The sequence below is a fragment of the Balaenoptera physalus genome (assembly GCF_965194825.1).
Source record: "Balaenoptera physalus genome assembly, chromosome: 20".
In the NCBI taxonomy this organism is placed as follows: Eukaryota; Metazoa; Chordata; class Mammalia; order Artiodactyla; family Balaenopteridae; genus Balaenoptera; species Balaenoptera physalus.
In genome coordinates, this window is record NC_138901.1 from 41760526 (window position 1) to 41778601 (window position 18076).

The 18076-nt window shown below is 39.4% G+C and overlaps 1 protein-coding gene across 10 annotated transcripts in view; it reads right to left on the reverse strand.

The window, feature by feature from the left end:
* BCAS3 (BCAS3 microtubule associated cell migration factor) overlaps positions 1-18076 on the reverse strand; it is a 565907-nt gene that overhangs the window by 474018 nt on the left and 73813 nt on the right. For all 10 annotated transcript variants that reach the window (XM_082439975.1, XM_082439967.1, XM_082439969.1 and 7 more), the window contains exon 7: positions 10810-10882. In XM_082439975.1, coding sequence (XP_082296101.1) covers positions 10810-10882 — 73 coding nt within the window. The remainder of the gene's footprint in view (positions 1-10809; positions 10883-18076) is intronic.

The following is an 18076-nucleotide window of genomic DNA, read 5'->3' on the forward strand; positions in this document are numbered from 1 at the left end:
CTGCAACAAAGAGTAGCCCCCGCTCGCCGCAACCAGAGAAAGCCCGCATGCAGCAACGAAGACCCAAGGCAGCCAAAAATTTTTTTAAAAGTTGTAGCAGAGAAAAACTGATTGGAACAAAATAAAAACTAAAATCAAGAATCCTCCAAAAGGGACTTCCCTGGCAGTCCAGTGGTTAAGACTCCATGCTTCCACTGCGGGGGCATGGGTTCGATCCCAGGTTGGGGAACTAGGATCCTGAATGCCGCGCAGCGTGGTACGGCCAAAAATAAATAAATAAAATAAAAAAGAATGCTCCAAAACACATGGAAGTAGTGACCATAAACAACAGACTACAGTCATTAGGTACTACTACATCATCCTTCTCACTAGGTATACAACGGAAGAGATAATATGGTTCATGCATCTAATGCTGTATGCCAAACCACTAGAAATCATACTGGCTTAGGACAATAACCTATTTCTCATGAAAGAAGAGTTAACTGAATTGAGGGTTGAGAATAACAAAAAATGGGGGACGTACAAATAGAAACCATAATGAGAATCCATTACATATTTATTAGAATGGTTAAAACTTAAAAGGCTGATAAAGTCAAGGGCTGGTGAGGAAGTAGAGGAATTAGAAACCTCCTACACTGATGGTAGGAATGTAAAATGCGACAACCACTTTGAAAAACATACATCTATCATGTGATTCAGTCATTCTACTTGTAGATATTTGACCAAGAGAAAAGAAAGCATATGTCTATACTAAGACTTGAACATTAGGTTCAAAGCAGCATTACCTGTAAAAGCCAAAACCTAGAAACAACCAAAATACCCATCAGCAGGTGAATAGATAACCAAATTATGGTACACTCATGTAGTATGATATTACTCAGCAATAAAGGTGAATGAGCTAATGATAAATGCAACAACATGAATGAATCTCAAAATAAATATGCTTCGTAAGAGAAGCCAGACCAAAAAAAGTACATACTATATGATTCCACTTACATAAAACTCTAGAAAATGAAAATTAATCTACAGTGACCGAAACCAGATCAGTAGTTATTTGAAGAAAAGGAGTTGGGAGGGAAAAATTATAAGGGAACATGAGGAATCTTTGGGGGTGATAGTTATATTCATTATCTTGTTTGTGGTGATGGCTTCATAGGTGTATACATATGCCAAACATATAAAATTGTACACTTTAAGGGGCTTCCCTGGTGGCGCAGTGGTTAAGAATCCACCTGCCAATGCAGGGGACACAGGTTCGAGCCCTAGTCTGGGAAGATCCCACGTGCCGCGGAGCAACTGAGCCTGTGCACCACAACTGCTGAGCCTGTGCTCTAGAGCCCGCGAGCCACAACTACTGAGCCTACATGCCACAACTACTGAAGGCTGCATGCCTAGATCCCGTGCTCCGCAGTGAGAGAAGCCACCGCAATGAGAAGCCCACGCACAGCAACAAAGCGTAGCCCCTGCTCGCCGCAACTAAAGAAAGCCTGCGCACAGCAACGAAGACCCAACGCAGCCAAAAATAAATAAATAAATAAATTTATTTTTTAAAAAAGAATATATAGTTTATTGCATGCCAATTACACCTCGTAAAGCTGTTAAAAGTGTATACACACACAAACACATCAGAGTCTGCTAAAATTTATGATTCTGAATGAGTGACATCAGTAGTATTAATAAAGGAAGTGGTATTAATAAATTGACAGCACTTAGTCGTTCGTGTTACAATACAACATATAAAGTATATTTTGAACACAGAGTTCACTAGCTCAGTTGAATACAGAAAACCAGGAGGGACCAGGTTTGTCATGGCTCAGTTTGACCATGTGCTTAGGCAACAAGAAATGTTATAGCTTATTTCCACCTGGTCTTTATCCATTTTGTTCTTACCGCTCTAACTTAACAGTCTCAACTCTTTCTTATACCCCCATTCCATCAAGGCTCCTTGACCTTCTTTTTAAGGTAAAATTCCATACTTACTAGTAATTTTTAAATTAACATTCCTTTTTAAATTTTAATCAGGACTACTGCTCTGATTACAACATTGTATAAACTTTCTCCGTATCTGTTTTCCCCATAACCTCAGTTTTAGGGTGAAATTTTGCAGAATATAAGCATGCTGCCCCTGTAAATACACTCTGCTTTCAAGGCACCCGGCTCCCTGCCTTGGGAAGTCGGCACATATCAAACGGATTGCATCCGTGGGCTCCCTGAACCTTCAGAACCTCCAGCTTCTGGCTGGGTTCAGCCTGAGAGAGCCATCTGGAGAAATGACAGTAAGGCGGGGACAAACCTGGCTGCTCCGCTGTCAGGTTATTGCAGATGGACCGAATCTCTCCACCAGAGGCCACAGCTCCTGTCAGGTAACCATCTTGATAGGGCTCTCATTGGAGGTTCTGCTAATGGCTCTCACCCCTTGCTTAGAAATGGTAAAGGGTCTCAGCTCCTATTCACTTTATTTAAACTCTCCTCATATTACCCAATTTGAGTATATCTTCTATTTCTAGCTAGGACCCTAACAGTACAGGTTTTCAGGAACACAAATATCACGTAATAGCAAGAAACGCAGTTCTTCAAAAAATTAAACCAGGATTCCTTTGGTTTAGTCACCTACATATAACCATTTTGGTGGGCCATTTGAAATTTGTACCAATTTCAGGCTCACAAGGAAATACACAACAATGTCTATAAAAACAATCTTACAACACACCACTAAGTGGTGTCCATAGTTTAGATACTATAATTTTAAATAAATACATAAAAAAACAACTTTTACCTGTTACAGTAATGTCATCTTATTTCCTTAAGGTTTTATTACATCCATAATCAGATCAACAGGGTGTGCTCTATCATGCTCTGAGGGCTCTGGTGGTTCTAAGACAATACTAAAGTCAAGAGGTCCATGAACAATCCATGATATTGGATACCCCAGTATCCTGACACATCTCATTAAAAACCTCTGCGCCAGGGTGGCAGCTTTCAGCATAAATGGTATATCAAAGATGTAAAAGCCCGGTCTTTGAAAGCAGTGAAGAGTGTCACAAGGCCATGCAGAGAGCTAGAAGAAAACGCAGAACACCCACAGAAATGTAAAAGACCACTGAGATGAACAAGTGAAAGACTGGGTACTTGAAGGAAGGCCAAGGAATTGCTCAAAAAGCTCATGTGTTAGAGCACCAAAGACCGGAAGAATGGCATAAATCTCTTTTTTGTATCTGCACAAGTAATGCCAGCCCAAACTGTGATTCCATCAGACCTCACAACACAACAGGATGAAAATCAGTTAAAACAAGGGCATCGTATGTAACAGCTCTGTGACATTTCATGACAAGAAGAAATGTCAGATACTTAGTATCCCAAGCAACCTCCCTTCTAGTTCTATTTAACATAACCCTTATTTATTTTAGACACAAGGTGAAATAAACTCTCTTCAGCAACACTTCAGGACAGTGAAACTGTGCTTAACCTCCACCTAAATAACTGCTGCTTTAGATCAGTGGCTACCAAACACCAGCCCTAAGAATGTCTATATGTGTATAACTGAGTCACTGTGCTGTACAGCAGAGAATGGCACAACATTGTACATAACTATACTTCAAGAAAATAAATAAATAAATAAATACAAATAAATAAATAAATAAAACACCAGTCCCACAGAATTCTGTCAATCCAAAATGACCTTTTTTAGCAATTGGTAACAAACTGCAAAACTATTAATACTGTGAACTAACTGTATCATATTTAATGAACAGTCCTTAATTTTGAAATTAAGTCTTCATTCCTATGCAGCTATTAAAATTAATTAGCTTTTTTCAAGGTAAATTTAAGATGTCTTTGATTGCCAAAATTTTAATCTCTCTTATTATTAAAATTCAATCTTGGAAATATGGCCATAGAGTGCTTATTTAATAAGAGATAAGGGATTCCTAACAAATTGAAATAAAGAAATTTTCTCACACTTTCATTTTATTTTATTTTAATATTTATTTATTTATTTGGCTGCGTCAGGTCGTAGTTGTGGCACGCGGGATCTTCATTGCCACGTGTGAGATCTTCGTTGCCATGTGTGGGATCTTCGTTGCGGCACGCAGGATCTTCTCCGTTGCAGTGTGCAGAATCTTTAGTTGAGGCATGCAAACTCTTAGTTGCGGCATGTGGGATCTAGTTCCCTGACCAGGGATTGAACCTGGGCCCCCTGCATTGGGAGCGTAGAGTCTTAGCCACTGGACCACCAGGGAAGTCCCTCTCACTCTTTTAATTGAAGCACAGGTGACTTTCAATATTAGTTTCAGGTGTACAACACAGTGGTTCAATACTTTTACAGATTATAGACCATACAAAGTTATTATAAAATCTGGACTATATTCTGTGTTGTATATTACATCCCTGGATCTTATTTATTTTACAACTGGTAGTTTGTACCTCTTAATCCCCTTCACCTAGTTCACCGCTTCTCCCGCCCTGCTCCCCTCTGGTAATCACTGGTTTGTTCTCTGTATCTGTAAGTCTGTTTCTGAGGGAAATTTTCTCACTCTTACAAGAATTTCCCACCACCAAATGGATATATGATGTGAGTCTCTGGATACGACTTCCTTTATCTGTAGCATATATCTTATATGATTTCAAGGTTCTTTCCACTGCCAGTATTCTATGATTCTCTCTATGTAAAGATCACATCTTCACTCCAATAACATGTATAACGTGATGATATTATATTGGATTAAACATTCTTCAAGGTCTGCAGTCAGCTGTTGAATAACGTTACTCTTTTGCAATTATTCATAATACCCAACAAAATCCTAACCACAAAAAACTGCATTACTGGAACAGTTTAGCATGTAATACACAATGAGCTTTCATTTCCTAAGAAAGTGTATATTCCTTAGTATACTGTCCATACTTCTCCTCCCTCCCTCAAATTATTACACAAGGCACTGACTTAATCCCTGGATCAGTAGCACAATAAACATTATCTCCCACCAAGCACTGAAATGGCTTGTCTGGAATGATCATGGAACAGTGGATCTGTCTCTCTCTCTCCCCTTCTCCCTCTCCCTCTCTCTTTCTCTCTATATAGACACATACACACAAAGAAAGAAAGACAACATCACTAGAATATAAAAATAAATGGGGCTTCCCTGGTAGCACAGTGGTTTAGAATCTGCCTGCTAATGCAGGGGACACGGGTTCGAGCCCTGGTCTGGGAAGATCCCACATGCCGCGGAGCAACTGGGCCCGTGAGCCACAACTGCTGAGCCTGTGCCCCGCAACGGGAGGGGCCATAATAGTGAGAGGCCTGCGCACCGCGATGAAGAGTGGCCCCCGCACCACGATGAAGAGTGGCCCCCACTTGCCACAACTAGAGAAAGCCCTCGCACGAAACGAAGACCCAACACAGCTAAAACAAACAAACAAATAAATAGAGTAGCTATTAATAATAAAAAAAAAACACAAATGTCTGTCTGCCTTTGTGTCCAAATTAAAAAAAAAAAAATGGCATTTTAATGACTGTCATGAATGCAGTAAGAGCCAGTATTAAAAACTGTGGACTAAGTGTAACGTGTGTATACCTAAAGGATAAAAAATGAGGAAGGACTGGGATTATTTCCATAGCAATTCCCCCCCCTTTCTTTGAAAAGTTATTATAAATTTAAATATAAATTTAATATAAATATGAAAATTTATACATCAAAAGGAAATTTTACTGAACTTTCTTAAGAAGAACTAAGTGGTATTCATCGTGAATATAAGCAACTGACAGTGTCCAAAGCACCTTGTGCTCAATAAAGCATTTGCCACGGAAATGAACGGCAACAGACATGTCTTGTACGTCTCCAAAGGGTGAAGGGGGTCGTAAAATTTTGTGCACCACAGGCTCTGAAGAAGATATCAACACCCAGGTTCAGGACATGTGGTTCCTCAGATTAAGACATTTTCTCAACCATAAAAAAGTGTTACTAATATTCAAATAAAGGACTAGTATGACTGTATAGCAAGCTTACTAAAATTCATTTAGCAAAAAATAAATATTTTTGAGAGCCTGCTAGTTAGAAGGCACTGTGCTTAAAACCAAGGAGGACTTCCCTGGTGGCACAGTGGTTAAGAATTAGCCTGCCAATGCACAGGACACAGGTTCTAGCCCAGAAGATCCCACATGCCGTGGAGCAACCAAGTCCGTGTGCCATATGAGCCTGTGCTCTAGAGCCCACGAGCCACAACTACTGAGCCTGCACACCACAACTGAAGCCCACGCGACCTAGAGCCGTGAGCCACAACTACTCAAGCCCGCACACCATAGGGCCCACGTGCCACAACTACTGAAGCTTGCGCTCCTAGAGCCTGTGTTCTGCAACAAGAGAGGCCACTGCAATGAGAAGTCTGTGCACCACAACGAAGAGTAGCCCCCGCTCACCACAGCTAGAGAAAGCCCACGCAGCAACGAAGACCCAGTGCAGCCAAAAGAAAAAAGCAAACAAAACAAAAAAACAAAAAAACAAAAATAAACAAGAAGGAAATATCTTTGCATTTATTTATCAATAACCATTCTTAAAACAACCCAGCAAATGATACAGACATATAGCAGTCTCTTTCCAGAATGATTCTCCTACTATGAAATAAATTAATTTAAGGAGCAGAAATGGGACAGGGGAAATGAGTGCCTACAATAGACTTTTCTGAAATAGGTAAATGCTATATTTTTTTTTATAAATTTATTTATTTATTTTTGGCTGCGTTGGGTCTTCGTTGCTGTGCACGGGCTTTCTTTAGTTGCGGCAAGCTGGGGCCACTCTTCGTTGCAGTGCATGGGCTTCAGTAGTTGCGGCACATGGGCCCAGCAGTTGTGGCTCGTGGGCTCTACAGCACAGGCTCAGCAGTTGTGGCGCACGGGCCCAGTTGCTCCGCGGCATGTGGGATCTTCCCAGACCAGGGCTCGAACCCGTGTCCCCTGCCTTGGCAGGCGGATTCCCAACCACTACACTACCAAGGAAGCCCAGCAAATGCTATTTTTTTGGGGGGGGCGGGGGGTGCTCCATTGGGTCTTCGTTGCTGCGTGCGGGCTTTCTCTAGTCATGGCGAGCGGGGGCTACTCTTTGTTGCGCTGTGCGGGCTTCTCATTGCGGTGGCTTCTCTTGTTGTGGAGCATGGGCTCTAGGCACGCAGGCTCAGCAGTTGTGGTTCACGGGCTCTAGACTGCAGGTTCAGCAGTTTCAGCACACGGGCCTAATTGTTCCGCAGCATGTGGGATCTTCCCAGACCAGGGCTCGAACCCGTGTCCCCTGCATTGGCAGGCGGATTCTTAACCACTGCGCCACCAGGGAAGTTCCGCAAATGCTATTTTAATCAGAACTATATTCATCGCCCCTGTGGTGATTAATGTGTCAACTTGGCTAGGCCACAATAACCAGATTTGGTCAAATATTATTCTAGATGTTTCTCTGAAAGTATTTTTTATATGAGACTACCATTTCAATCAGCAGTTTGAGTAAAGCAGATTATGCTTCATAATGTGAGTGGGACTCATCCAATCAGTTCAAAGTTCTAATAAAATTTTAAAACACTGACTTCCTTGGAGGAAGAGGGAATTCTGTCTTTGGATTGAAATTGTAACTCTTCCCTCAGTCTCCAGATTTTGGATCTGCAGCCCTCACAATCATGTGAGACAATTTCTTAAAATCAATCCCCCACTCCCTCCCTCCCCACACACATACATCCCACATCCCACTGGTTCTGATTCTCCGGAGAACCCTGACTAATATAACCTGCATACCATCATGGTCATCCCTCAGTAAATGATCTCATCACCTACTATATGTTATCACCTTACCCTTCCTTTTGTGTCTTATTTTTTGATAAAGTGATACCTCAATAAATGAATCCTGTAAAAATAAAAACAATCTCCTTAATCATACAGTTAAGCAGGGTTGCTAGGGAATGGGAAATCTTTCAAAACCTGCAAACCAAACCCAGTAGGTAGCTGAGCACCTTCCGTAAACACATCTTTTTGTGGGGCTTCAACAGGACTGGGTGCGCCTGAATTACAAGGACCTAAACACCAGGAAGAGTGAAATCAACAAGGTTTTCTTTCACCACAGGTGTTTCCCCTCTTCTGCGTGGTTCCCATTCCCTTTCAGCTCGCTTGTCAACACACCCGTTCCCTGATACTTGTGCTGACTTGAATATGGTGTTGTGTTCTTCCAGAGAGTTTATTTCACCTTTTTTCTCTTCAACTCCAGAATTTCCATTTGGTTTTTCTACAATTTCTAACTTCTTATTGAGATTCTCTATTTCTTCAGTCACTGTTATCATACTTTCCTATCATTCCAGAAACGGTTCATTTAGTTCTTAGAACATATGTAGAATAACGGCTTTAAAAGCCCTGTCTACAAATTTTAACATTGGAAACAATCAGGAACACTTTTCTATCGCCTACTTTTCTCAATATATCACACTTTCCTATTTCTTGGTATGTATCATAATTTTATGTTGAAAACTAGACATGTTATATAAAATAGTATAAGAATTCTGGAAATCTCTCTTCCTCCACAATGTGCAGTTACTAATGCCTCTGCTGAGTTATACTTTTCTTTAATTCTTGTTTTCATTTTAAAGCCTGCTTGCCTGGGGGTTGCCCCTGTGTCTAAGTAGCTTAGTGACTTAGCCAAAGATTCGACAGAGAATTTGCTCGAATACCCTAAGTCAATAAAGGCTGTCATCCTTTCCAAAAGGATCTCTGTGTGGGTAGAGGAACATGTTCAACAGGCAGACGTCTTCAAGTCTTCCAGATTTTAGCTTTCCCTGGACGCTTTCATGGCTCCTCTGCACCCACAGGAAGCCTCAGCTAACCATGACTTCAGGCTAAAAGAGCCATGGGCCTGCACAGCTGTCATGACCCCAAGACCATAACTTCCAGGGACAATGCTGCTGGGCATGGTCATGACATCGCACACCCTGGAAAATCAACCAAGTTGGAAGGGGAAAGGGTGGAGTGTGATGGGAGCAGCTTCCGGGCGTGAATGCGACAGATTCCCACTGTTATGGCTTAATATTTACCAGTTTCTCAAACATAAACACTTTCCACATTGTTGGAAGCCTTTGGTTGAGTTCTAGAGCACTGAAATGGTTGTTATTACTTGTTTTGCAGATGGACTTCATTCTAAGTCACAAACCTCCATCTTTCCTAAGTATATTTATACCAGTTTCTGTCCCCCTTCTATAGCTTTATAACCTACTTTGGAAGTCCTTAGTCTTCTACATGTACTGCCAAACTTTCTTATTCCTTTAGATCCAGCATATGCTGTGCCTTCCTCATGAGGCCATCTCCCATTAATCCATGCACACTGATCTCTACCTTCTTCGAATTCCTATTACACATCATTATATCACAATCATTTTCTGTGTGCTATGTTTTTGTTTTCAGCAACATCCTTAAGTCTTTGGGACAAGGAATTAGGTTTTCATGCTTTGTATCCTCATCCCATACCCGGCAGAGTGATGAGTACAAAGTAAATTTTTGCCCACTTCAACCCAAAAATTTACACTGGAAGAAAACTGCCTTGTAATGCATGTAGTCAAACCATTTCCCCAGAAAGCAACGATTAAGATTCCAAGACCTAATCATGTAACACCACTAGCACATTCTTCCCTTCTGCACTGCAACCATGACCTAGAGTGTACACTATCAGCTGAAAGCCCAAGGCAGGGACTACTGGTTGCCAAGCCTAATACTCATTTTGATCCTCTACCTTACTAACAAACCCATAATCATATCCCTGCTTACCTTGTAGCTAGGAGTTCAAGTGGAGGAGAGGCACTAACTGAAAAGACAGTAGCCTTCTTGAGATCATTAGGGGAAGGGGTCATATTCTAAAAGATCTCAAAACTAGAAATGGAAAGAACCTAGGTCATTAATGACACATCACAGAAACACTTCACTAGCCCTGGACTGCCCACCCAGTAACTTTCAATTACATGGTTTGTAGAGGCCATTGCAATTTAACCAGCGGTTGAATTGGAATTACATAGTGAAAAAGTCACGACAAACCTGATAACTAAATCACTATAAGCCATTAAGAAGCATATATTCTCATTTACTATACAGAGAAAGTAGGGGAAAATCTGACTTCCTGAGTAATAACCATTAATCATCTTTGTCCATAGTCCTCTCATGGTCACAAATGTAACCAGCACGGAATTAAGAGAATGCTTGCTTGGGTTTGAATCCACAGCTCCACTGTGTGAATTCAGCGCCTGAGTTTTTCTAAACTGCAAAATGGGACTAAGAACAGTATCTATTTCATAGTATTGCTGAAAGAAATGAAAGAGAAAATTCATGGAATGCCTTTAGAACCATGTCAGGCACATGCTACAACAACAGTAAATGTTAATGATGGTGGTGGTGATGATGATGATGATGATGATGGTGATGATGATGATGATGATGACGACGACCACGACGACCTAACAGTAAGTCCTAATCCACTGTAGGCGGCCATTATAAATACTAAATAAACACATAAACTGAAACACATTTTTCTTAATGATGCTAATCTTTTATTTCAAGACTGAATTCTGATGTACTGCTGGCTTGCTTTCATGTTTTGCTATCACCCTACATTTGAGAAAACAGTGAGCAGAAAAATCACAAGGACTGAGTGACAAAAACCCTAAATATGTTTTTATTTCCTTTCCCATCTGTCTTGTAAGAGCATATTCTTATGGTAAACAAAGATCTGAAGACATCAAAGTTCCCCCTCTGAAATAATACAAAATTTTAATAGTGGTTCAAAGAAATTTTTAAAAATTCCTTACCCAGAAGATCCAGTGCTCTTACAAACGCCAAGGAGGGGCCTTTTTTCAGCGAAGTTGTCACACTTTGGAGCACCTGATAAGGAACATGAAATAAAATGTAAAATAAAACTTTGAGAAGTATTCTTGTACATTTCCCATTATTTTCATTCTCTCAAAACATTTACAGCTAAAGAGATAGCAAAACATTCATTTAAATTGATATATTTATACAGTTGAACAAAAACTAGAAGAGCTATAAATAAACTTATAACTATTTTTAAAATTGAACCAACATTTAAAAACCTGTTTTTAAAATTATCAACATCAATCTTATACACATTCACCATGAAATCAGAAAATCACCCCCAATTCCACCAACTAATTACCTAAGAGTTGTATAACCTTGATTTCAAAACTAAATAAAGGAAGGTCACAACAGAAACTTTAAAAACTTCAAAAGTTCAGGCCATTCTCAATACACAACAATGCCATATCCTGAAAAAAGACTAGTAAAATGAATAGCAATGTATTAGGAAAAAATAAAATCAGTCAGTCTGTGGAGAAAGACTGAAAGACACTGTCAACCAGAGAGCTCCAAGAAACAGCACAACGACAGCACCCTCAATAAAGTTAGAGGTTGGCAAACACATACACATTGCTTGCAATCAGCTTTTTAGTTTGCTGCTTACAAACAGGTACAAGCACCTGGAAAAGTGGTTAACTCTATACAGGAAGAAAGTTTCAAAATTTTTGAAACCATCATTAATAATTTTAAAAATATGAGAAGATATTTCAGGCATGAAACAATATAAGAATGCAATGAAAAACTGACGCTTAGAAAATAAAAGAGCTCTGAGAAGTTAAAAACAAGGTAGATATTATTTAAAAACTCAACACAAGCATCAGAGAAAATTTCCTAGAGAACACAGCAAAAACACCAAAAACAAAAAAGAAAAACAGCATTAATTTATACACACACACAAACACATACACAAGAGAAATGTTAAAGGACAGTCTCAAAGTTCCAGTACATAGGTAGGAATTCCAAAAAGAGAGAAAAGAGAAAAACAGAGGAGGAAAGAATCCATGAAATGTTTCAAAATTTTTCACAGAACAAACAAGGACAAACAAGAATTTTGCAAGAACAAGGCAAGGACTCCACTCTCACCACTGCTATTCAGCATAGTACTGGAAGTTCTAGACAAGGCAACAAAGCAGAAAAGAAAGGGGGAAAAAGTCATACAGATAAGAAAGGAAGAAATAAAACTCCCTATTTGCAGATAACATGATTGATACATTGAAAATCCCAAGGAATCAACAACAACAAAAACTTCTAGAGCTAGTGAGTTAGCTCAGCAAGGTCACCAGAGTCAAGATCAACATACAAAATATCAACCGTATTTCTATATACCAGCAACAAGCATACAGAATTACAGAATTATAGATTAAAAATATAATACCATTTATAACTGCTCAAAAGAACATTAAATACTCAGGTATAAATCTAAAAAATATATACAGGACTTAGATACTGAAAACTACAAAATGCTGATGCAGGAAAGGAAAGACAATCTAAGTAAACGGATATATAAAGTTGACAGAAGATGCACAGATTAATGGAACAGAAGACAATCCAGAAATAAACCCAAACAAATATGGTCAACTGATTTTTGAAAGAGGTGTAAAGGCAATTAAGCGGAGTAAGACCATTTGACCATTTCAACAAATGGTCCTGAAGCAACTGCATACCCATAGGAAAAGAATAAAACTGGAAATAAAACACCTTACCTACAGTTAACTCAACATGGATCAGAGATTAAAATGTAAAACTATATAACTTTTAGAAGAAAACAAAAGAAAATCGCCTAGGGTTTGGTGAAGAGGTCTCAGACATGACACCAGAAAATATGATCCATGAGACCGAAAAAAGCAATAACTTGGCTATAATTAAAATTAAAAACAAGCTACACATTGGAAAAAATACTTGTAAAACACATATTTGACAAAGGACCCATCTAGAATATATGAAATAATCTCAACATACTCAAAACTAAAAAACAAAAATCCAACTTTAAATGGGTAAAAGACATGAGATATTTCACTGAAAATAAGATATGGAAAGCAGATATGCAAATGAAAAGATTTTCAACAACATTAGCTGCCAGGGAAATGTAAAAAGCAAATGCTGACAAAAATGCAGAGAACTTAGATCTTTCACACATTCCTGGTGGAAATATAAAATAGTACAGCCCCTTTAGAAAAGAGTGTGGCAGTTTCTTTAAAAGAGCAGAAACAAAAAACCTAAACATACACTTACCATATATCCCAGCAATCATACTACTGGGCATTTATCCCAGAAAAATAAAAACTACACCCACACAAACTTGTACACAAATTTCATAGTAGATTTATTTTAAACAGCAAAATAAGTGAAATCATCCCTGATGTCCTTCAGCAGATGAATTTTACCTCCACACCATGAAATAGTAATCAGTAGTAAGAAGGAACTAACTATTGATACACTAAACATCTTGGATACACCTCAACAAACTTGTGCTAAGTGAAAAAGCAATACTGTGTAAGTCCATTTACGTAATACTCTTGAAATGACAAAATTAGTACAGAGATGGAAAACAAAATGATAAATTCCCAAAGGTTAGGGATGGTGGACGGAGATGGTGTGAGGGAGATTACTGTAGTGATGAAATAGATCTGTATCTTGATTATGGTAGTGGTTACATGAATCTACACATGTGATAAAATGACATGGAACTATGTGTACACATTCCACCAATGTCAGTTTCCTGGGTTTTATATTGTATATAAGATGTAACCAGCTGGGCAAAGGGTGCACAAGACCTGTCTGTAGTATTTTTGCAACTTTCTGGTAAATATGTAATATTTCAGAAGGCAGGTTTTTTTTTTTAATGGAAGATAGAATAAAGAGGATAAGTATTTGCTTTTAATATTATGTAATTTCGTATATGCTCTTTATGTCGGGGCTTCCCTGGTGGCGCAGTGGTTGAGAATCTGCCTGCCAATGCAGGGGACACGGGTTCGAGCCCTGGTCTGGGAAGATCCCACATGCCGCGGAGCGACTAGGCCCGTGAGCCACAATTGCTGAGCCTGCGCGTCTGGAGCCTGTGCTCCGCAACAAGAGAGGCCACAATAGTGAGATGCCCGCGCGCCGCGATGAAGAGTGGCCCCCACTTGCCGCAACTAGAGAAAGCCCTCGCACAGAAATGAAGACCCAACACAGCCAAAAATAAATAAATAAATTAAAAAAAAAAAAAAGGTACATATGTCAAGAGTGAGACGAAAAGCCACAGACTTGGAGAAATACTTGCAAAAGACACATCTAATAAAGGAGTGTTATCCCAAATATAACCAAGTACTTTTAAAATTAAACAGTAAGAATACGAACAACCCAATTTAAAACTGAGAAAAAGATCTGAACAGACACTTAACCAAAGTAAATATACAGATGGCCAATAAGCATATGAAAAGATGCTCCACGGGCTTCCCTGGTGGTGCAGTGGTTGAGAATCTGCCTGCCAATGCAGGGGACACGGATTCGAGCCCTGGTCTGGGAAGATCCCACATGCCGCGGAGCGACTAGGCCCGTGAGCCACAACTACTGAGCCTGCACGTCTGGAGCTTGTGCTCCACAACAAGAGAGGCCGCGACAGTGAGAGGCCCGCGCACCGCGATGAAGAGTGGCCCCCGCTCACCGCAACTAGAGAAAGCCCTCGCACAGAAACGAAGACCCAACACAGCCATAAATAGAATAAAAATAAAATAAATAAATAAATAAATAAATTTTTTAAAAAAAGATGCTCCACATCACAGGTCATCAGGCAAATTCAAATCAAAACAACAATAAGATACCACTCCACACATACTAGACCAGCCAAAATGTAAAACAACGACAATACCAGATGCTGACAAGGATTCAGACCAACAGGAACTCTCAACCGTCACTAGAGGGAATGCAAAACGGTACAGCCACATTGTAAGACAGTGTGGCAGTTTCTTACTAAACTAAACATACTCTTACTACAAGATCCAGCAATCATGCTCCTTGGTATTTACCCAAAGGAGTTGAAAACTTTGTTTACACAAAAACCTGCACATGGACATTTATATCAGCTTTGTTTCCAGTTGCCAAAACTTGGAAGCAATCAAGATGCCCTTCAGTAGATGAGTGGATAAATAAACTGTGGTACCTCCAGACAACGGAATATGACTCAGGACTAAAATGAAATGAGCTATCAAGCCATGAAAAAACATGGGGGAAACAAATACATACTGAATGGCTCTGGAAAAGGCAAAAGACAGTTTTTAATACTGAGACAGTAAAAAGATGAGGGGTCTTCAGGGGTTAAGAAGGAGGGAGGCATGAGTAAGTAGAGCACAGAGGATGCTTAGGGCAGGAAAACTATTCTGTTCGGACACCACAATGGTAGATACATGTCCTTATGCATTTGTCAAAACCAGCTGAATGTACAACACCAACAGGGAACCCTAATGAGAATTGTGGACTTCGGGTGATAATGATGTCAGTGTGGGTACCTCTGTGGTGCAGGGTATGAATAGTGGGGGAAGTTGTGAGATGTGAGGGGTCAGGAGATACACAGCAACTCTCTGTACTTTCTGCTCAATTTTGGTAACTAAAAAATGCTCTTAAAATATTAATTTTAAAAAGAGGTAGCAAGCTCTTGAACACCCATGTTCACTAAAGAATCATTCACAATAGCAAAAGGTGGCAGCAATACAAATGTCCATCAAATGATGACTGGATAAAAAAATGTATATATTAAAAAGGAAATCCTGTCACATGCTACACACAGATGAATCTTGAGGACATTATGCTAAATGAAATACACTATTCACAAAAAGACAAATACTCTATTATTCCACCTGTATGGGGAATCTAAAGTAGTCAAATTCCTAGAAACAGAAAGAAAAAGGTGATTACCAGGGACTAGTGACGGAGAGAGAAATGGAGAGCTGGTGTTCAATGGGTACAGAGTTCTTTGAATGCACTTAACACTGCCAAGCGGTACAATTAAAAGTTTGTCGGGAATTCCCTGGCAGTCCAATGGTTAGGGCTCTGTGCTTCCACTTCATGGGACCACGGGACACAGGTTCAATCCCTGGTCAGGGAACTAAGATCCCGCATGCTGCACGGCACGGCTGGGCAGGAAAAAAAAAGTTTGTAAAGATTTAAAGATGGTAATTTTTTTTTTCTTTACGTTTGGCTGCCTTGGGTCTTTGCTGCTGCATGCGGGCTTTCTTTAGTTGCGGTGAGCGGGGGCTACTCTTCGTTGTGGTGCACGGGCTTCTTACTGTGGTGGCTTCTCTTGTTGCAGAGCACAGGCTCCAAGCGCACAGGCTTCAAGCGCACAGGCTTCAGTAATTGTGGCTCGCGGGCTCTAGAGCGCAGGCTCAGTAGTTGTGGCACACGGGCTTAGCTGTTCCACGACACGTGGAATCTTTCCGGACCAGGGCTCCAACCCGTGTCCCCTGCATTGGCAAGCGGACTCTTAACCACTGCGTCACCAGGGAAGCCCTAAAGACGTTAAATTTTATGTTATGTGATTTTTACCACAATTTTGAAAAAGGTACAAGTTGTGTGCTTGAACAAGTGTGTGTAGTTAGATGTATAGACAGATATTTAGTTATCTTAAGTGCTAAAGACATAAACACACAAACACCAATTTCAGGATAGGAATAGTCCTCTTAGGGGTTTAGGATGAAGACAATATTTGGGAGAGGTAGCCAGGGGACTTCAGCTCTCTTTTAATAATGTTTCATTTCTTTGCTAGATGGTAAAGAGCAACTGTAATGTTAATGTTAATAATCCTCGTTAATGGATCCCTCCAAAAATAATGAGGTTTAATCCAGAGGAGGACATGTTAATGGTTACACATTTAGATTGTGATCTGACATAATATACTTATAAATTGTGATAATAATTATACTAAATAGGTTAAGACAAGTTCTATGATCCACTAACAGACTGTATTATCACACCTTAAAAAGATCAAAACTATAAAAAAAAGGATCCAAAACTATAAACACAGTGCTGCTGAATAAAGTTCTCCATAACTAATTTAAATTTTGAGAAGCTTATAAAGATCAGTGTCTACATCTTCACCAAACATTAATTTACTACGGATTGTGTGCTCTTACCCCTGCTAAACAAATAAATCAGATTTCACAATTAACAATATGACTTTCCAGCGAAGCACAAGTTAAAAATTAACTGGTCCAAAGCCCATAACATTTATGTTCCAAATTAATTATAATTGAACTTCAGCTATACAAGGCCAATTCTTCACTCCTCCGTATTTCACCTTCACCTTTAACAATACCTATTTTCCCTCTGCATCCTGGTGTTTTGACAATGTCTTTATGGTTTGTACCTGTATTATACACACCAATTTGATATTTTGATGAATGACACATCATGTCTTTAAAATGCAAATAATACGGGCAAGAATGGTTTGATTGTTTTTGTGTTTCTCAAACCTGAATCGCAGAATTCCATTGGTTTCCGCTGACCTACTGGGTTACAACAGTCCTACCGAATCTGTTCTCTAGGTCAGTCACCTGACGCTTACTAAAGATAAGCATCATGGATATTCAGAAAAGGTAACCAAGCAAAAAATTTAAACTACAAAATAATGCCCTCACTTAAGAACAACATAAAGCCAAAAGCCCCCACTGTACTACCAAAACCTTGTAAATAGAAAAGATGAATCTACAGTAAGCAAACAAACCATAACAAATCCTTCAAATATCTTTGAGGCACACTCTACATTAAATTTTTTCAAAGTTGGAAAACCATGTAACAAAACCTTAACTCTGCCTTAAATAATTTCTTTGTGGATGGTTTGAATAAATACAATTTTTTAAAGTGTTGCTATAAAAATTCTATAATCTCACGAACACCGTAGCTATTAACCTGATTTTTCTTGCAATATAAATAGCATGTACTCTCCAAGATGTCTAACGGAGTCATCACCCTCCCATAATGTAATCCTCCAAATTGTAGAGGATTAACTTTTTATACATAAAATTGTGTTTATTTGCATGTACAATAGAGAGAATGACGTTACACACACCTGTTCTACAGCATTTAACAGAATGTAGCATGATGATTGAAATGAAAAGCCGTTAGCTAAATCCATCAAATATAAAAACTATTGCAATCCTGTTGCAAAGTCCTTTTGTTAAACTCCTTTTATTCTAAATCCTTTTAATTCTGTCCTGTAACACTAAA